The sequence below is a fragment of the Plecotus auritus genome, assembly GCF_963455305.1.
Source record: "Plecotus auritus genome assembly, chromosome: 3".
Classification (NCBI taxonomy): domain Eukaryota; kingdom Metazoa; phylum Chordata; class Mammalia; order Chiroptera; family Vespertilionidae; genus Plecotus; species Plecotus auritus.
Genome location: NC_137772.1, coordinates 226,126,102 through 226,146,867, shown reverse-complemented (window position 1 = coordinate 226,146,867; position 20,766 = coordinate 226,126,102). Strand labels below are relative to the sequence as shown.

The following is a 20,766-nucleotide window of genomic DNA, read 5'->3' as shown; positions in this document are numbered from 1 at the left end:
CCGAGGGGACTTCGCAGGGAGTGGCGGCAGGCAGCCACCCCCCGGGATTCCCTGAGGTTTTGAAACTTTGTTCCCCTGTGATCTCTCCTAAAACGGGGTGGGGGGCTGAGGGCTGGAACCCCTCTAGGACTAGGACGGCGTGCTCACGGCAGGGAGCCGGAAGGTAGGCGGCGGAGCCCTCAGAACCTGAGGAGCGGCGAGTCCACGTTCTCCTTGTCGGCCTCGGGGCTCAGCTGGATCAGCGGCGAGCACAGGTCTATGAGCTGCGGAGGGGAGCGGAGGTGAGCCGGCGTCCCTGCTGCGAGCCCTCCCAGCCGTGCACCCCGACTGCGCAGAGCCCGGGCCAGAGCCGCCCTGTGCGTGGGCCACGGCAGGTCAGTAAGCTGGCTCGGCGCACTGACCCCGATGGGCACTGGGAAGTGGGAGAAAACGCCACCCACTGAGCACGCTGGTCCCTTAAACAGCTGTGCCCCGCCCCCAGGACCCGGGGTGGACACGCTGTGCCCCTCGGTCCGGCTCCGGGCAGGATTCCTCAGGGCCGTGAACCTGGAGCTCTGGCGCCCGGGGACGAGGCGGGCCTAGGCCTGCTGCCCTCCGAGGCAGGCCACTCCCGGGTCACATGACGTCTGGGAATCGAGGAGCAAACCCAGAACCGAGACCACCTGGGCCGAAGCCGGGCCCTCGGCCGCCTCACCGTCCCACCCGCCTCGCCCATCCCACCCGCCTCACCTGTCCCACCCCGGGGAGCGGCTTGGCCGTGGTTTTCCGGTCGGTGTCCGGGGTGTTCACCAGGAGGTCGAGCAGAGGCCGGCTTCCAGGTCCCGAAGCCACGGGTGCCTCTGGGGTGGCGCCCAGGTCGATGAGAGGGGGGTCGCCGAGGGGGTGCCCGGCGCTTGGAGTGACGCGCGGGTCCAGCGGGACGTCCACGAGGACAGCCTGCAGGAGCACAGGGTTCGAGGCGGCGCTCGGCTTCCCGCCCGGCACCCGGGAACCGTCCGGCTGTCAGGTGCTCGCCGTGTGGGACGCCGGGAGGAGGGCGGGATGGGGCCCGGGGAGAGCTGCCCACCTCGTGCACCTCCCTCCTGCCAGCGGCCAACCCTGAGCTCCCACTGACCTCCCCCCACACTTCCCTGCGGCCTTTGCACCCGGCCCCGCGGTCACGGGCAGAGGCCAGGGCCTTGCAGGCGGGCTCTGCGGCCCCATGACAAGGAGCTGGTTTCCTTCACCTCTCGGGGGGCCGCCTCCTCAGGGGGCGGGGCCGCGTCCAGCGCTCGTTCTGTGGCGACACTTTCTGAAAGCGGGGCCTCACTCTTCTCTGGGGAAAAGCTGAGAGCCTGCGGCACAGCCGGAGAAAGACTCCCGTCCGAGGACACGTCCGAGCCCGGGGCCACGGCCTGGCTGCCCCCGCTCCCCGGCGCAGCTCTGCAGAGGGAAAGCCCATGAGTGCGAATCTCCGAGTGGCTGGTGCTGGGCCTGCCGCCCTCCCTGGGGCAGTTCATCAAATCCCCCTGCAGCCTCCTCCCTCGCCTCCCCGCGGCCTCCTCCCTCGCCTCCCCGCGGCCTCCTCCCTCGCCTCCCCGTGGCCTCCTCCCTCGCCTCCCCACGGCCCCCTCTCGCCTCCCCGCGGCCCCCTCTCGCCTCCCCGTGGCCTCCTCCCTCGCCTCCCCGCGGCCCCCTCTCGCCTCCCCGCGGCCTCCTCTCGCCTCCCCGTAGCCTCCTCCCTCGCCTCCCCGCAGCCCCCTCTCGCCTCCCCGCGGCCTCCTCTCGCCTCCCCGTGGCCTCCTCCCTCGCCTCCCCGCGGCCTCCTCTCACCTCCCTGCAGACGTCCTCGGGGGCTCAGATGGCAGTCGCCGAGCGGACACGCACAGGGGAGAAGCCAGGGTCCTGGGCACGGTGTTAGGGGTCACCAACGGGAGGCTAGAGATCTGACGGCCGGCAGGCGTGGGCAGGCCGGACGCACGTCTGGTGCTGGCGGGGGTCCTGGCGGCCGGCCCTGAGGGGTGCGCAGGAGTGCTGTGGGCCACCCTGGAAGACAGGACCGCGGAGGCACCTCGTCACGGGCCGATGTGCTAACGCGGGGGGAGCCCCGTTTCAGCACAACAGCTTCCAGCAGCACGGCCGCTGCGGGCCCGTCCCCGCCAGCCTGTGCCCGGGCGCGGCCTGCGGAGCCTCCTGGGCAGGGCCCGCCGCTGTCCTCACCAGTGCCCGTCAGAGGTGCCTGCACATTGCGGTGCCTGAGGAATAGCTGCCCGGGAGGTGCCGGAGGCCGACCCACCGTGACTGGCAGACGTCCCCCAGGACAGAGGCTGAGGCCACCAGAGCCGCCGTGCACAGAGGCGTCGCCAGGCACCTGTCCCCACGCATCCCTCCCGCACCCTGCAGCGCCTGGGGCTCCCCCGGAACCGGCCTCGCTGCCAGTCTGGTTCACATCGTTTTGGACAAAGACGAGGCGGAGTCAAGTCGATGTTGTTTTAAAGTAAAGCAAGTCCAGGCCCCGACACGTGGGGTCTGGGATGACACCCTTTGGCCCCACCATGTGTCCAGGAGGCTCTGCTTCCGGAGCCGGACACGGGCCTGCACCTCCTGGCCGAGGACCCTCCCGGCCGAGGACCCTCCCGGCCGAGGACCCTCCCGGCCGAGGACCCTCCCGGCCCAGGACCCTCCCAGCCGAGAACCCTCCCGGCGGGCAGGAGGCCCACGGCACAGCTGCCCCTCCTGCGAGGCTCTCGAATCCGCCCCTGCCCTTGGTCTGGATGCTGCAGCCCCACCACACACTCGGGGGAAAGAAGTGAAAACAAAGCCACAAACAAGGGGAACCAGTCACCCCGGGAGGCGGGCGCCGTCCTCTCCGCGGGAAGGAGGCAGGCGGGGGGCTCCCACCGTGCTGGAGGGGACGGCAAGCACCGGTCCCCCGTGACGTGCCTCCAAGTCCACACGCGAGAAGCGGAGCCAGGCCACGCAAATGCGCAGGCGGCTGGCGGAGCCAGGACCAGGCCGCTCGGTGTCCCGGCCCGGGGCTTGTCTGGCCCATCCGTCCCCGAGGCCCAGCAGCGCTCCCACCTTGGCCGCACGCTGGCGCAGGCCAGGACCCGCCTGGGGTCACTGCCCCACCCCCTGGATGGGCACGGGACTGGGCAGGGCTGGGGCTGTGTCCCATCAGAAGGGGCGGGAGGATGGCTTGCTGGCACACTGGTGCTCACACTGGCTCTGGCGGCCTTAACCTGATGTCCTCGGGGAATATCTGTGCCGGTCCAGGTGACATCGGTCGGAGCGCCTCCCGCGTGGGCCAGGCCTCCCAGGGCTGAGCACCGTTCCTACGCGGGATCTGCAGGGCTGGGCGCTGGGTGCAGTACCACCCCCGGACGGCTGAGGGAACGTGTCGGGAGGGTGGGTCCCTGACACCGGCTCTAACCAGGAAGTGGGGAGCTGGGACTCAGCCACGTCTGGGGACCGACCAGCGGTCTCCACTGCGGGACAGACGGGTCACCTGGGAGGCCCGGCAGGAATTTCTGGGGCTGCACAGGCGCCCCCAATGCTCTGAAGGTGGCTGCGCTGTGCGCCCGGCTGAGACCGCCCCGCCCGCACTGGGTCAGTGCCGCCACAGAGGCGAGTTGGTGCCCGTGACCCGAGTGGATGTAGGAGGGGCACCGGGAGCAGAGGCGAAGGCGCACAGCGCGGGCGGGCACTGAGCAGTTAGCAGGTGGTGGCGCTTAGAGTCACGTCAGTCATTACCTCCCCGCCGACGTGCAGGACTGCGGCCTCCGTGCCCCAGAGAACCTGGGTGTCGCGCTGTCACCTGAGGGAGAGAGGAGGCGTCCGTCAGTCCGGCCCGTCAGGCAGCCAGGCCCCGGCCGGGCTCCCCGCTGCACGGGCCATTTTCCCAAGGTGCTGGGGGAGACGCGAAAAGACACTCAGACAAGCCCCTGGGGCAGTGGTCGGCAAACTCCTTCATCAACAGAGCCAAACACCAACAGCACAACAATTGAGATTTCTTTTGAGAGCCGAAAACCGACTTCTGCGCATGGGCCACGAAGTTTCAATCACACTGTATGTGCGCGCCTGCACGTGGTATTTTGTGGAAGAGCCACACTCAAGGGGCCAAAGAGCCGCATGTGGCTCACAAGCCGCAGTTTGCCGACCACTGCCCTGGGGGAACCGCCCCGGGCAGGGCTCCAGGCCCAGCGCTGGTGCAGAGGGGCCCTGCCACCCACCCGGCCTGGCCGCTGCCGCCGCCGCCGCAGGCAGGAGGGGCCTGGGAATACGATGAAGACGGGCAGACTCGACTCATCTTGACCCGGCTCGAGCTCACCAGGTGCTTGCCCACAGCATTAGTGCTCACGGGGTCCAGCTCCAGGCGAGCCCCCCAGCTCCAACGTCCTCATTTCCCTGACCCAGGACACCCCAAAGTCATCCTCGGAGGCCCCATTGCTGCCGTGAGGCCTGCGGCTGATGAGTATTCCGGGTGCTCTTCTCATCACGAGGTGACGACAGGTGGGTAGGGGGCCGAGTGAGGCCCCTAGACTGCAGCCCCACGAGTCACCCCTAACAACACTGACTCCTCCCAGGGGTGCCAGGCCCCAGCTATCTTAGAAGCCGGGTAAGGAGCTTGTGCCCAGAGGCCCGGCCCCCGGGGGAAGGGCGGGCGAGGCACTGCCCTGCAGTGTCCCCTCCCATTGTGCCCACCGGCGTGGCTCAGGGGTTGAGCATCAACCTGTGAACCAGGAGGTCACGGTTCGATTCCGTCAGGGCACATGCCCGGGCTCGATCCCCAGTGTGGGGCGTGCAGGAGGCAGCAATCAGTGATTCTCTCTCATCATTGATGTTTTTTTTAAAAATAAGTCTTATTTATTTGTTAATCCTCACCTGAGGATATTTTTCCATTGATTTTTAGAGAGTGGGAGAGAGAAAGACAGAGAGAAACACATCCATTGGTTGCCTCCTGCACACGCCCCAACCAGGGCCCTGGCCAGGGAGGAGCCTGCAACCAAGGTACGTGCCCTTGACCAGAATCGAACCCGGGACCCTTTGGTCTGCAGGCCGGTGCTCTATCCACTGAGCCACACCAGCTAGGGCTCATCATTGATGTTTCTATCTCCCTCTCCCTCTCCCTTCCTCTCTGAAATCAGTAAGAATATATTAAAGAAAACTGGTAATAATCACAATGCTGAAACAGCAAGAGACCGTCTCCAGAGCAGCAGAGGAACACGTGCTGCGGGGAGGAGGGACGGAGGACACGCCCACAGCTTCCCACCAGACGGGCCTGAGCCACGTCCAGGCGCCCAGGGGAGAGGACCGCGAAGGGGCCATCATCGCCAAGGCTTTCAAACTTCCAGTGCAACATTATAAACTTTAAATACAACCTGCTCACGATGTTAAAACCCCATTAATGTGTCTCTTACTCACCGGTAGGAAACGTGGGGATTTTAAACTGACTCGTCGGCGTGGGCGGGGCCTTCGCCTGGGAATTCAGGAAAGAGCCCCGCCTGGCGCTCCCAGGGCCACGCAGTAGAGAGCTGGACAGGCTGGGCCGAGGGCTGGGCCTCCCGCCTCCCTGTTCTGGCGTCTGCGGCTGGGTGGGAGCCCGGGCGGTGGGTGCCGTGGGCCCAGGGCCGCGGCTCTGCCCGCTCCCGGCGGCAGCAGCACCGTGCAGGGTTGGCCGGACAGGAGGGGCTCCCGCGCGGCCCGACTGCCTGGGGTTGGGAGGAGGCCGGGCGCGGTCTGCAGAGACGCTGGGACGCTCGCTGGATCTGGCTGGAAGAGGAGACACACAGCCTGGATGGCACTCAGGCTCCTGCTGGTTTTAACTCGGGGAGTTACTCAGCTCACACGCGGAGACACGCTGTCCTCAGCATGTCCACTTGAAACGCTTCCTAGTGAAGACTGACCGTCGGTGATTCCCGTACAAGGAAACAGGGCATGGCGAACAACCTTCTGTGTCCTCCAGGCAACATCCTCTAATGCAGCGCGACCCAGGCTGCCCGTGGCTGAGCCGCATGTGCTGAGGGCCATGCCACAGCCACCCAGACACAGCCAGGGCTCACCAGGCCCCACTCCATCTGACGGCCCTGTTGGCAGAGACCCCGCCCTGTGGAGCAGCAGTGAGGGTGCAGTGCTGGGAGTTCTGCCAGGCATTTTACAGAATGATGACCCTGCTCAAACCCAGGGCCCGTTCACTCCCAGGGCCCGCTCACACCAGGGCCCATTCACACCAGGGCCCGCTCACACCAGGGCCTGCTCACACCCAGGGCCCGCTCACACCCAGGGCCCGCTCACACCAGGGCGCGCTCACACCCAGACCTGTTCACACCCAGGGCCCGTTCACTCCCAGGGCCCGTTCACACCAGGGCCCGCTAACACCAGGGCCCGCTCACACCAGGGCCCACTCACACCCAGGGCCTGCTCACACCAGGGCCCACTCACACCAGGGCGCGCTCACACCTGGGCCTGTTCACACCCAGGGCCTGGCCCTTACACAGGACCCGAGCTTAGCATTGCCACCCCAGGTTCCTGCTTTGCTCTTCCCGGTCACCTTTAAAAATAACCACTTAGACCTGAGCCTGCACAACACTAGTGGCCTCCCCCAGATGCCTCTCCCGCTCTGTCTCCTGCTCCCCGTGGCATGCGGTGGGGGCTGCCTTTCCAGGCTCACTGCCCCCCCATTTCTGGGTTTGTAAGTAATACATCTGGAGACTTCTTTGTGTGAGGGTATTGAAACTGCGCCTCCATCAGAACGCCCCGGGTTTCTCACTCCCCAACGTGGGAGCCAGCTGCTGAGGGGGCTCCCGCCAACGCCGTGGGGGCTCCCGCCGACGCCGTGGGGGCCGAGCCTCCCCTGCGTCCATCCCCGCTGCAGGATGAGCGCTGTCGCCCGAGCAGCAGAGACCAGGGCGCGAATACTCGGCTGCCCACAGCCAACACACCGGGCGGGCTCGTCAGAGACATCTCTAACGGTGAGACGGCGCCATTCACCGGAGGTGGGTGCTGCGTTCGGCCGGCAGGCGGCACCCACACGTCACGGGCAAAAGGCCCACAGCAGGTGTTTGCCGAGAAAGGTCAGCTGGAGCGTGGCTGCCTCAGGGCCACCTCCCAGCCTCATCCCTCCGAGGGTCAGGACACCCCAACCACATCCCTGAAGGCAGCTGGCATGCGGGCGATGGCGGCCCCGGGGCCTCGTTGATAAACGTTCTCACGTATTCCTTCCGCTATGTGGGCGGCGGCTGCTCAGTGGCCTTGCTGTTGGCTCGAGAGGTCCCCGTGCCCCGGCCGGTGTCCAGGGTTACGTCACGGGCCAGTGCCGCCTGCCCGGGGGAGCTGAGAGGAGCTGCCTCCTCTGTGGGGACCGAGTGGGGCTGACGAGTGCTGGACCCAAAGGCTCCCTTCGGTGTGTGGTCAGAGCAACGCTCGTCTCCCCTGGAATCAGACCCCCACCTGGCTCCCCAGTCGGCCTGCTGGCCGCGTCTCTCGCACTCGAGTGTTGAGTCCTGTGTGTCCCAACGGCATCTACTCATCAACCAACGTGATGGACAGGGCACGTCCTTCAGCAGCTCGAACCATCGCACAGGAGTGGGCCCCGCCCGCTTCCGAGTGCGCCCAGAGCCAGCGCCGGGCTTTGGATGCCACGCTCTGGCTGGTGAGGTTCCACCCGTGCCCGGGGACCATCTCCTCAGAGCACTCAGGTGAGTGGGAGGAGCCCCCGATTCCTTCACTTCCGGACCTGGCTGTCCACACGCCTGGGGGCCACCCTCACCCCCAGACCATGGCACCAGTGCCAGCCATCAGCACCCCTACCTCGGCATGCCCCTCGGCCGAGCAGGGCCGGACAGCCCGCCGCGGCCCGCCTGAAGGAAAGCCTGCGGTCGGCACGTGCTGAGCCACAGACGCGGGCATGGCGGTGGCAGAGCTGCCCTCAGCGGCCTCCTCCGCGTCCCCACACCCCGGGTGCCCTCCGCGTCCCCACACCCCGGGTGCCCTCCGCGTCCCCACACCCCGGGTGCCCTCCGCGTCCCCACACCCCGGGTGCCCTCCGGCGGCCCGCCTGAAGGAATGCCGTGCATGGCCCTCAGCGGCCCCCTCCGCGTCCCCACACCCCGGGTGCCCTCCGGCGGCCTCCCCCGCGTCCCCACACCCCAGGTGCCCTCCGGCGGCCCAGCATGACCACCCTCGCTTTCTCCTGAAGCTCCCCGTGTCCCTGATTTCTAGCCACTCGCCTCCCCGGGGGTTGGTCCCTAACCCGCCCCCTCCACTCAGGTCAGCGGCACGGAGGGCGGTGTCTCGGGGCAGCTCCCGGCAGCGCCCGGCCATGTTCTCCTCCCCCTCCAGGTCACGCGGGAGGGTCTCATTTCCAGTCCGCGTCCTCCGCCTCTCCCCTCGGGCCACGCCACACTCTGACTTCGACCCATCTGGCTTCGGCCGCTCTAGTAACGGCTCTTAAAGAAAAACGCCAAGCCCCGGCCAGGTGCGCAGTGGTCAGAGCGCCGCCCGCAGACCACGGGGTCTCAGGTCCAATTCCCAGTCAGAGGCTTGTACCTGGGTTCCAAGTCCACTCCCTGGCCCCGGCCCAGTGCATGCGGCAGGCAACCAGTCCGTGTGTCTCTCACATCGATGTTTCTCTCCCTCCCTCTCGCTCTCTCTCTCCTTCCCTCTCTCCTTTCCACGCTCTCTGAAAATCAGTGGGAAAACTATCCTTGGGAGAGGATTAACAAAAACAAACAAACAAAAAAAACCTTTAAGAGCATGATTAGTGCCATAGCTCACATTATACCATGTCCCTACTCCCACACTCCCAGATCCGGCCGCCCCCACACTCCCGGATCCCACATCCGGCAGCCCCCACACTCCCGGATCCCACATCCGGCCGCCCCCACACTCCCGGATCCCACATCCGGCCGCCCCCACACTCCCGGATCCCACATCCGGCCGCCCCCACACTCCCGGATCCCACATCCGGCCGCCCCCACACTCCGGGATCCCACATCCGGCCGCCCCCACACTCCCGGATCCCACATCCGGCCGCCCCCACACTCCCGGATCCCACATCCGGCCGCCCCCACACTCCCGGATCCCATATCCGGCTGCCCCCACACTCCCGGATCCCATATCCGGCTGCCCCCACACTCCCGGATCCCATATCCGGCCGCCCCCACACTCCTGGACCGGGCCGCAGGGGTTCTGCTGTGGACAGAACCCCAGTCAGTCGCCCGACCTTCCCCAGAGCGAGGAGTGCAGACACCATCAACAGCCGTGGTGCCGACACCTGCCCCAGCTCGGCAGACGGGCGCCCCAACCCGTGTCACAGAACTGCCACACGCCACGCGCCTCCCGTGCTGACGCCCACAGAACAGCGGGGGGTCTCCCCTCCGCCCTCAAGAGAGGGAAACAACTTAGGTTCCCGAAACCCCCACCCCGGTCAGCTCCACATCAGAGCTCCCACTTCCACACGCAGCGCAGTCCCACCGGGAGCCTGGGCGAGCAGCGGTCTACACAGCAGCCACACCCCACCGGGCACCTGGGCGAGCAGCGGTCTACACAGCAGCCACACCCCACCGGGCACCTGGGCGAGCAGCAGTCTACACAGCAGCCACACCCCACCGGTGCCTGGGCGAGCAGCGGTCTACACAGCAGCCACACCCCACCGGGAGCCTGGGCGAGCAGCGGTCTACACAGCAGCCACACCCCACCGGGAGCCTGGGCGAGCAGCGGTCTACACAGCAGCCACACCCCACCGGGAGCCTGGGCGAGCAGCGGTCTACACAGCAGCCACACCTCACCGGTGCCTGGGCGAGCAGCGGTCTACACAGCAGCCACACCTCACCGGGCACCTGGGCGAGCAGCGGTCTACACAGCAGCCACACCCCGAGGGGGTGCCTGGGCGAGCAGCAGTCTACACAGCAGCCACACCCCACCGGGCACCTGGGCGAGCAGCGGTCTACACAGCAGTCACACCCCACCGGGCACCTGGGCGAGCAGCGGTCTACACAGCAGTCACACCCCACCGGGCACCTGGGCGAGCAGCGGTCTACACAGCAGCCACACCCCACCGGGAGCCTGGGCGAGCAGCGGTCTACACAGCAGCCACACCCCACCGGGAGCCTGGGCGAGCAGCGGTCTACACAGCAGCCACACCCCACCGGAGCCTGGGCGAGCAGCGGTCTACACAGCAGCCACACCCCACCGGGAGCCTGGGCGAGCAGCGGTCTACACAGCAGCCACACCCCGAGGGGGTGCCTGGGCGAGCAGCGGTCTACACAGCAGCCACACCCCACCGAGTGCCTGGGCGAGCAGCGGTCTACACAGCAGCCACACCCCACCGGGAGCCTGGGCGAGCAGCAGTCTACACAGCAGCCACACCCCGAGGGGGTGCCGTCCTTCAGGCAGACCCAGCCTTTCCCGCCGCCTCCGAGGGTGCCTGCCCGCCCACCAGAGGGCAGCCCGGCTTGGCAGCCGGGGTTCCAATACCCTCGCCCCATGACCCCCCCCGGGCTGCTCTAAGGCACCGGCACTCGCCCCTTTGGGACGGCTGCACCCCCCACACTGCAATGCCCTCTGCGCGAGCCTCTCCCTGGGGAGGGGAAGCACCCCGAGGGCAGGGACCCTGACCGCCTCCCGCCTCAGACCACAGCCTTCCAGAACCTTCTGCTGAGCCTAGGCGGGTCTGAAACGCTGCTCAGAGGGATGGCCAGCACTCAAGGCCTCGCCGGGCCAGCCGTGGGCCGGCACAGAGCGCCTGCCGCCTTACCTCTGCCGGCGGCCGGGGAGGCGCACAGGCCGGCGCTCACGCCCGAGACAGACCCCCGGGCGCAGGGCCGCCGTGCAGGGGCCCCAGCGCAGCCGGGCGGCCTCAGCTGCGTCTTCTTCAGCCCCAGCTGGAACGAAACGTTAAAACCATCAACAATCTCATTAGCTACCCATCCTTGTTTCTGTGACAGTCAGGTTTTAATTAAATTTTAACCACTGAATAATTATCATCTTCAATTAGAGAAGAGCGAGGCCAAGCCGTACGCAGGTCCGGCCTGAGCCGCCGCGGGGAGCGGGCGGGGACGTGGACTTGGCCCCCAGGCCCCGGGGTCAGTTGCCAGGGCCAGTTGCCATGGGCCCAGTTTGATGAGCACACACAGCCGCGTGGCCGCCGCGCTGAGAAGCAGACGGCAGAGGGACGGGGAGGCCCCGGCCTGCGAGGAGCCGAGGATGCAGACACGGACGTCCCACGCCATCCCGCCAGGGCCTGTGAGGGCCGCGGGAGCAGCCCCGGGTCAGACCCTCGGTGCCGGGGAGGTGACTTCCTGCCCCACACAGCTCCGGGGGCAGAGGCCAGGCCCCACGGCACGCCGGCCTGCTCTTTGCATTTCACCACGCTGCCTCCCGGGCGTCACCCCTTCAACCTCCTTCCCCCGATTGTAATTCAGAGACATGCCCCGCACACACAACGCTGCCCTCACGCCCTCCCTCCGCTCAGGCCCCGCCACCGCAGCCCCTGCCACCCACCTTGTTCGGAGCAGGGAGCGACCGCTTGCCCTGGACCAAGTGGCTCCCGCTGGCTGGCAGGGTGGTGGCATCCCGGGCAGCCCTGGCCTTGTCGGGGGGCCTGTCCCCGTGGGGTTCCTTCTCGTCTGGGGTTTTCATCCTGGAAGGACTGGCTGGCTTCTCTTTCGGAGGCTGAAAACGTCACAGGGGAACGTGAGAGATGCCGGTGGTTAACGAAGTGCACACCCTAGGGCTTCGCTCAGCGCTGCTGCAGGCACCCCCTCGCCCCTCGGTCCAGGCTCTGTGGGCGCCGCAGCCGGCCCTCCAGGTTGACGGGGGGTCGTGTGGTGCAGGAGGTGTGCTTGGAGCAGGAAGAAGGGATTTCTAGGCCCTGGCGAGGCGCTCGCTTCACCTGAACCGCTAACCACACCACAGCGCCAGTGCTCCGGGCCTGGCCCAACGGAGGCCTGCCCAGCGCGGGAGCAGAGGGCCAGGCGCAGGCTGCAGCCACTCCCCCAGAGAACCTCCCCACCCCCCGCAAGCCCACAGCCCCCGCAGGCTAGACCTGGAAGCAGTGTCACCTGACCCCACCTTCCCTGCCGCCCCTCAAGCCGCCAGGACCGCAGCCCCCACGCTGGCCGACCGCACCCACAGGCACCCGTCCACTGCCACCTCCCGGACAGCCCACTGCTAACACCCCCGAGGAAAGCATCGACACGGAGCCACAGTGAGGAGCAGGACGCGTGGCCATCCCAGGAGGGGGCGTTTCTGGAAGGTGCTTGTTAACGTAAATGAATTCCCTAGTGGGTGCATGTCCAGTGTTGTAAGGAAATCAAAGAAAAGAGGTCAACCAGAATTCGGAGGAGGTGTTTTTAAGGCCTCACGTTAGCAAGGCGGCCGGGCCCACGTCCACCCCAAGCCCAGCCCCTGCAGGCACCGCTCCTCCACTGCTGTGCGCCCCGCAGCAGCCACCCAGCCCCACCCCAGGGCTGCACCCCACCCCAGGGCTGCACCGCGCAGGCTGGGAAGCCAGGCCAGGCCAGTGTGGGCGCGGCCGAGCCTACCTTCTCCGCGGCCCCGTGCAGGCCCCTTCCCCTGACAGAGGCGGCGCGGGGCGGCAGCAACCTGCTGACGACCTTCTTCTGAGGGACCGCCAGGCGTGGAGGGTGAGCGGGGCCCGGCTCCGCGGGCAAAGGAGGCCGAGAAGAGCACGGTGGGTCCTGCGTCCGGGCGGGGCCCAGGCCCGAGGGGGGCTGGCCTCCTGAGAGCTGCGGGCCCCCCGCGGCGCCGTCCATCAGGCAGTACGTCTCTCTTTTCAGGGAGTGGGGGCTTTTCTTGGTTTCACTTTCTCTCTCGAACAGGAGCATCTTTAACCTCGACTCCTGGATGAACCGTTCCACGCCCTGGCTCCCCGCGTCCTCGGGCCCGGCCAGGGCCGGCGCGCCCCGGCTGCTGCTCTCTATCTGCAAGGCCAGCAGGCGCGCCTCCTTGTAAACTTCGACGAACTTCTCCCCGGCCAGGGGGCTCCAGCGGAAGAGACTCTCTGACGCCGGCAGAGGAGGGTGCGGGGGACTGGGACCTGGGTCCCCGAGATCCAGGCTGGCGGCGATACACCTCTCTTTGTGCCCAACGGGCCCAAAAAAGACCTCGTCGTCTTCGTTTGCACTGTTTTAGAAGAGAAGGACTGTCAGTACACTGGCCTTTAATGGGAAGGTTTCACTGAATGTGCTTATGGCCACGGCAAGGGAAGAAGACTCAGCTTTTTACCTTAAAGAAGACAACGAAAGATCGAAGTCAAACTTTTCATCGGCCAGAAGAAGAACGTCTGGGGGGGAAAGTCACCGTTATTTTAGGGTGGGCTGATAAACCGAAAAACATCCCGTCTCTATCGCTATCAACACGAGGACGAAATTTCACTCCCCAAAGCGTAACTTACCATCACTTTTTAACAGTCACATTCTCATAGGGGGCTCTGCGTTACCTTATTTTTTTCCCATTTTCTTTTTAAAATATAGCATCGGCTTTTCCGTGTCTGCTAAGCGGTCCCAAAGGCCCAAGGCCTGGGTTTACAGGCATGGTCTGACCTGCACCCCACGTCACCCAGCGGCTCTCCTGGCTCGCCAGGCAGCGTCAGGTACAGGACATCTTCCGATAAACCCCCCGCTTCCCAACACCAACGGCTGTTCCCCCTCGGAAACAGGTTCCGCGTTATTCAAACGCATAGGGACTCCGAAAGTGGACAGATCTGCTGTCACCTCTTCCGGAGCCCATCTGAACCCCCAGCTCACACTGCACTGCGTGCCCCACCCACACTCCCACCTGGCGCCTCCAGAGCCGGTGTGTCTGTGAGCCTGACTCCCCTAACAGAGCACAGGCTCTGGGCCAGGGGTCCCTCCGCTGGGGGACCTCCTGCTCCTCCCCCTCCACCCCTCCCGGGGCTCCCGCAGCACAGACGCTGACTCCACCTGCACCGCCTCCCCGGTCTGTAGATGTCTCCAGACCCCCTGCCTGCGGCCCCAGCGAGGCCGTGAGCTCCTCCAAGACAACCAACGTCCAACTCTCCCGCGTCCCCCACTGTCCAGCGAAGGCCTGAACACACAGCTAAACCCTCATCAAGTGCACTGAACTGATGCTTCCATCAGATTCACACAGGCCTTCACAACGTCTGTCCTACTGGTCCCTGATGAAGAACGCAGCATGCTTAGCAAAACCATAAAACCTCTCCATGTAAAAGCCTAGGTGACCGTTAGGACCGAACACCCGGTCGCTATGACGCACGCTGACCACCAGGGGGCAGATGCTTAACGTGCACTCCCACAGCGGGAGCGCCGCTCAGCCAGAAGCCGGGTTCATGGCTGGTGAGTGCACCTGCGGAGGCGGGAGCCTCTCCTGTCTCCGCGGCCGCGTTACCAAGGGGCAGCGGTGGCAGCAGGTGCAGCAGGGCTGGGGTGAGCGGCAGCGGCGCCCGGTCCGGCCAGGGCTCCTCCCCGGCCGCCCGCTGCTTCGGCACAGCTACATCCCTCGGGGGGATGTCAGACTGCCGGTTTCGGCCCCATCCCCACAGGCCAGTCCGACGGGGTCCCGGATTGCAAGAGGGCACAGGCCAGGCTGAGGGACCCCACCTGTGCACGAATCCGTGCACTGGGCCTCCAGTCTAAAATATACTAACGTCCTAATTAGACTCGAATCAGTCCATGTAATTAGTCCTAACCACCCAGTCAAGGGAAAGGTAGAAGCAGAAATGCACAAAAGAAAGAAAACGAACCAGAGAGAGGACATTAAGAGACTCATAGGCTAATTTGCTCAACTCCATGCACACGAATAAGGATTTGACTGAAATGGGTAATTTTCTAGAAAACAGAGTTTACTAGTATTTCGTTACTTATCATTTCTTCTTCAATCGTCACCTGAGGATACGTTTTACTGATGTGAGAGAGAAACATCCATTGGTTGCCTCCCATACGCTCCCTAACTGGGGATCAAACCTGAAACCTAGGCATGTGCCCTGACGGGGAATCGAACCCGAGACCTTGTTGGTGTATGGGAACGATGCTCCAACCAACAGGGCCACACAGCACTCAGTAACTTTCATATTTAGAAGAAAATATATGGGAGAAAAGACCCCATTTACAGCAGCAGCAAAAAATACAAAATACCTATGAAGAAAGCTAACAAGAAATAGACATGAATATAAAAAACGTTTAGTATATCATAAAAGTAACATTCTATATAATCCTATGTAATAAAGAGGTAACATGCAAATTGACCATCACTCCAACACACAAGATGGCTGCCTCTGTGTGGTCAAACATGGTTGCCACAAGATGGCTGGCAGGGGAGGGCAGTTGGGGGCAACCAGGCCTGCAGGGGAGGGCAGTTAGGGGTAATCAGGGCGGCAAGGGAGCAGTTAGGCGTCGATCAGGCCTGCAGGGGAGTGGTTAGGGGGTGATCAGGCTGGCAGGCAGGCAGGCAGGTGAGCAGTTGGGAGCCAGCAGTCCTGGATTGTGAGAGGGGTGTTCGACTGCCCGTTTAGGCCCGATCCCACTGGGATCGGGCCTAAACGGGCAGTCGGACATCCCTTGAGGGGTCCCAGATTGGAGAAGGTGCAGGGTGGGCTGAAGGACACACACCCCCTCCCCATGCATGAATTTCGTGCACCGGGCCTCTAGTATCAAATAAAAGGGGAAGTTGAATTGTTCAGTAAATGGTATTGAGTTGTGGGGAAAAACATATGTAACATTTGATCCACACGTCACACCACACCAGGATAAATTTCAAATAAGTCCAAGGTATAATTTAAAAAACGAAGTGTGGAGGGCTGTGACACCCAGGGAAGGTGTCTTAAACCTCTGCCTGGCAAACGCCACCGTGAGCCACGTTAAAAGAAACCAACAGCGACAAGCATATTTGCACTCCCACGACGAAGGGCCAACTCCTGCACGGCGCCTGCACACCGCGAAGAGAACAATCCACAACGGGATGGGAGGGTGGACAAAGAATACGAGCAGTAAAATGTACGGGAGTAAAATGGGGTGTTCTTACACCTATGCCAGGAAGTTCAGGCTCACTCCAAAAATTAAAGTAATGCAAAATAAACTTAGCGTGAAAAAATAAAAAAGAAAGAAAAAAAAATTTAGCATGAAATCCCACTTCCCACCTGTCAGGCTGGCTGTGGGGAGAAGAGGGTGTCTGTCACTCGTCCCAGCGGCACCACCGGGGTACCTGGCAGCGTCTGCCAAAATGCACGCACACGCCCTCTGGCCCAGGAGTCCCCCTCCCTCGGTGTCTCCCACAGACCGCCCGCTGTTATCTGTTGCAGCAGCCTTGGCATCAGGACAACAGACACCCACCGCAGGGGAGACCAATGGCAACACAACCCCACAGGGAATAGGAGAAGAGTAACCCGCACTGGTCCTCGGGTGGAGATTTCAAAAAAATAAGGTGGGCAGAGGCGAACTCCTCGATGACACAGTGAGCACCTCATGAACACACTCAGTTCTCGCGGGAGGATTCTTCAACCGACTCCCCCTGAGCCCCCCAGGCCACGCACTGCAGGGACCAGGACGTACCATCCTTCCCGGGAACCTCCGTCTCCGCTCCTCCTGCCTGGCTGGCTGGGGGCCCGCCGCTGCCGCCTCCTTCCATGCCTGGAGCTACCAGCAAGTCTGTGTCTGCAGGGAGGAGGGGGCCAGGTGAGGAGGGAGGAGGGGGCCAGGTGAGGAGGGAGGAGGGGGGCAGGTGAGGAGGAGGAGGGGGACAATTGAGCAGGAGGAGGGGAACAGGTGAGCAGGGAGGGGGGCAGGTGAGGAGGGAGGGGGGCAGGTGAGCAGGGAGGGGGGCAGGTGAGCAGGAGGAAGGGGACAATTGAGCAGGAGGAGGGGGACAGGTGAGCAGGGAGTGGGGACAGGTGAGGAGGGAGGGGAGGCAGGTGAGCAGGGAGGGGAGGCAGGTGAGCAGGAGGAGGGGGACAGGTGAGGAGGGAGGAGGGGGGCAGGTGAGCAGGAGGAGGGGGACAGGTGAGGAGGGAGGAGGGGGGCAGGTGAGGAGGGAGGAGAGGGGAAGGTGAGCAGGAGGAGGGGGACAGGTGAGGAGGGAGGAGGGGGGCAGGTGAGGAGGGAGGAGGGGGGCAGGTGAGCAGGGAGGAGGGCAGGTGAGCAGGAGGAGGGGGGCAGGTGAGCAGGAGGAGGGGGGCAGGTGAGGAGGGAGGAGGGGGGCAGGTGAGGAGGAGGAGGGGGACAATTGAGCAGGAGGAGGGGAATAGGTGAGCAGGGAGGGGGGCAGGTGAGCAGGAGGAGGGGGACAGGTGAGGAGGGAGGAGGGGGGCAGGTGAGGAGGGAGGAGGGGGGCAGGTGAGCAGGAGGAGGGGGGCAGGTGAGCAGGAGGAGGGGGACAGGTGAGGAGGGAGGAGGGGGGCAGGTGAGCAGGAGGAGAGGGGCAGGTGAGCAGGGCCCAGTCCAGGCCGGGGTCCTCCGCTCAGGGACGCCCAGCAGCGTGCGCCTCACAGCGCGGACAGGGACGCGGGCCTACAGGCCGCCCGGGCTGCAGCTCCAGACCCTCCGCGTCGCACCCCGCACCCCGGGCCGCGCACCTCCACGCCGGCGGCTGCGGGGGTGGCACAGGTCCGAGCCAGGCCTGGACCCTCAGACGGCAGCAACGGAATCCCGAAGCCGTCGGACAGGGCTGCTGGGGGCTTCGGCTGCCAAAGTCCCGACGGAGCATGCGCGAGGACCTCGCGCCCCCCCCCCCCTCCCCCGCGCCCCCCCCCCCCTCCCCCGCGCCCCGGCCCACCCAGGGCCCCACACCCATACCGGCTGCGACGCCCCGAACCACACGCCTCCGCCCGGATTTAAACACGGCGCGGCGGGAGCGGCGCGCGCTGCAATTGGCCGGTTTGAAAAGGGCTCTGCGAGGTCGCCATGCCCGGTGCATCCTGGGGGTTGTAGTCCGCACGCCTGGGAGGAGGCGCGCGGCGCGCGTGCGCATTGCCTCAGCGCGCGGACGTGCTGCGCAGGCCAGAGGTCAGCGCAGACCTGGGCGGGGTTTGCTTAGAGCCCCTCTCCGTGTCCCTGCAGGTTTAGCATCGGGCCGGACATGTGGGTCTGATCCCCGCTCCTCAGCTGTAAATGAGACAGTTAAATTCCTACCGTAGAGTGTTGTAAAGACTAGACGAGGGAGGCTCGTCCACCTGCTTTGTAAAGCTCACGTGGTTCCCAATCCAGCGAGAAGACCTGGTCACTTGGTACTAGACACGCTGGTTTGTGCCCTGGAGCAGGAGACTGATCAGAGCCTGGGCAGGGCCAGTGGGTGTGGCAGGAGCCTGCCCTGGGCTTTACAGTCTCCTGGAGCTGGATTGGGGGGTGGGGGGGGCGGGTTGGAGGGGTGCACACCAGGCAGGGTCCGGTGGCCAGGTGACGGGGTCTACATGGGGAGTGCACATGTTGGAACCAGCAGGAGACCCCTGACCTGAGAGAGGGCCTGACTGGAGGCCAGGCCAGGCAGCTTAGACGACCACACGTGAGCCTTGGGGCGCCGCCCAGGGCAGTGTCTGGAAGCTCTGGCTCTAATGAACAGGGAGGGACTGAAGGATGGCGGAGCGGCCGGGAGGAAGGAGCCCTGGTGACCCACAGGCTCGGCTCCGGGAAAGATGGGACTCTCAAGGGAGACACCGTTTTCAGGGGTGACAACCAGCCATCGATCTGGGCAGGGCCGGTGAGATCTGTCCCGGGGAAGCCATCCTTTGCCCGGACTTCCACTAAGAGGCCGTCCAGGATGGCTGGCTCCCCCCCCACACCCCCCCCGCCCCTGGTTTCACACCATCCACACCCCTCACTCCGTGGGGCCGTGGTCCCGCTTCACTTCTCATTCCAAGTTGGGCTCCTCGAGAGACTCTGCGCTCCCACAGGGCAGGTGGGTCTCAGCCATCACTGTCCTACAGCCTCACCCAGCCCAGTGCGGGGCGCCAGGCAGGAGCTGAGCCAGGGCTCGGCAAGATGGGGGAGGGGGAGTTTAGTACCTTGGAAGGAACCCGGCGTGCACGCCGCTGCATCCCCTTTGGCTTATCTTGGTATCCCCGACACCTCTTTTCTATCTGGGGGCTCCCCTGCATCCTCTCTCTCGTCACCCTCACCGGGTTCCGATGTGCTGGGACCCTGGCCCCTGCCTCTCCCACCCGAGTCTCTGATCCTGGGTTCCTTTCTGAGTCCCGTCATCCTTGGTGCAGGGTCCTGCTTAACGGGAGAAGACAGATGGAGCCAGACAGACCAGGTGCCAATCCCAGCCACACCCAAGAGCCTTTGGGTGTAGGAAACCCTAACCGGGGTCACACTGGCTTTATTATTATTTTAATACTAGAGGCCCGGTGCACGAAATTCGTGCACGGGGGGGTGGTGTCCCTCAGCCCAGCCTGCACCCTCTCCAATCTGGGACCCCTCGAGGGATGTCCGACTGCCTGTTTAAGCCAGATCTTGGTGGGATCAGGCCTAAACGGGCAGTCAGACATCCCTATCACAATCTAGGACTGCTGGCTCCCAACTGCTCGCCTGCCTGCCTTCCTGATTGCCCCTAACTGCTTCTGCCTGCCAGCCTGATCATCCCCTAACCACTCCCCTGCCAGTCTGTTTGCCCCTAACTGCCCTCCCCTGTAGGCCTGGTCACCCCTAACTGCCTTCCCCTACAGGCCTGGTCCCCCCCAACTGCTCTCACCTGCAGGCCTGGGTCCCCCCTAACTGCCTTCCCCTGCAGGCCTGGTCCCCCCCAACTGCTCTCCCCTGCAGGCCTGGGTTCCTCCCAACTGCCTTTCCCTGCAGGCCTGAGTCCCTCCCAACTGCCTTTCCCTGCAGGCCTGGTCACCCCCAACTGCCCTCCCCTGCTGGCCATCTTGTGGCAGCCATCTTGTGTCCACATGGGGGCAGGATCTTTGACCACATGGGGGCAGCCATCTTGTGTGTTGGAGTGATGGTCAATCTGCATATTACTCTTTTATTAGATAGGATAGAGGCTTGGTGCACGGGTGGGGGCCAGCTGGTTTGCCCTGAAGGGTGTCCCGGATCAGGGTGGGGGTTCCCTTGGGGCGTGGGGCGGCCTGGGCGAGTGGCCTGTGGTGGTTTGCAGGCCGGCCACGCCCCCCGGTGACCCAAGCGGAGGCCCTGGTATCTGGGGTTTATTTATCTTCTACAATTGAAACTTTGTAGCCTGGAGCGGAGCCAAGCCTTCTGCTCGCTCTGTGGAGGCAGCCATTTCTGTTGGGATTTATTTGTCTTCTATAATTGAAACTTTGTAGCCTTAAGCGGAGGCCTGGGCCGGCCAGGGCTGCAGAAGCTTGGCTTCCTCCATCACCGGGGGCAACCCTAGCCTCCTGCTCTTTCCAGCTCCGTGGCTGCTGCCATTTCTGTTTAGGTTTATGTATCTTCTATCATTGAAACTTTGTAGCCTTGAGTGGAGGAAACCCAAGCCGGGGAAACCCAAGCCTCCCTCCTGCTCTCTGTGGCCGTAGCCATCTTGGTTGGGTTTATTTGCATATTCGCTCCTGATTGGCTGGTGGGCGTGGCTTATGGGTGTGGCTTGTGGTGTGTAGCGGAGGTACAGTCAATTTGCATATTACTCTTTTATTAGATAGGATGTTTTCATTGACTTCAGAGAGGAAGGGAGAGGGAGAGCGGCAGAAACATCAATGACGAGAGAGAATCATGGATCGGCTGCCTCCTGCATGCGCTCCCTACTGGGGACCAAGCCCACAACCCGGGCATGTGCCCCTGACCGGGAATGGAACCGTGAACTGGTTCCTAGGTCGACCCTCCACCACTGAGC

The 20,766-nt window shown here is 64.4% G+C and overlaps 1 protein-coding gene across 1 annotated transcript; it reads right to left on the bottom strand.

The window, feature by feature from the left end:
• Positions 1-179: 179 nt before the first annotated feature.
• GTSE1 (G2 and S-phase expressed 1) lies at positions 180-16,624 on the bottom strand (the record flags this gene model as incomplete). The annotated part of the gene is made up of 11 exons (XM_080661111.1): positions 16,530-16,624; positions 13,228-13,285; positions 12,525-13,125; positions 11,482-11,652; positions 10,736-10,862; positions 5,404-5,751; positions 3,733-3,796; positions 1,813-2,025; positions 1,207-1,422; positions 730-964; positions 180-263 (listed from the first exon to the last, which is right to left on the bottom strand). Exons 1-11 carry the CDS (start codon positions 16,603-16,605, stop codon positions 180-182), a joined length of 2,193 nt encoding a protein of 730 aa, XP_080517237.1. The 5' UTR covers positions 16,606-16,624.
• Positions 16,625-20,766: the final 4,142 nt, after the last annotated feature.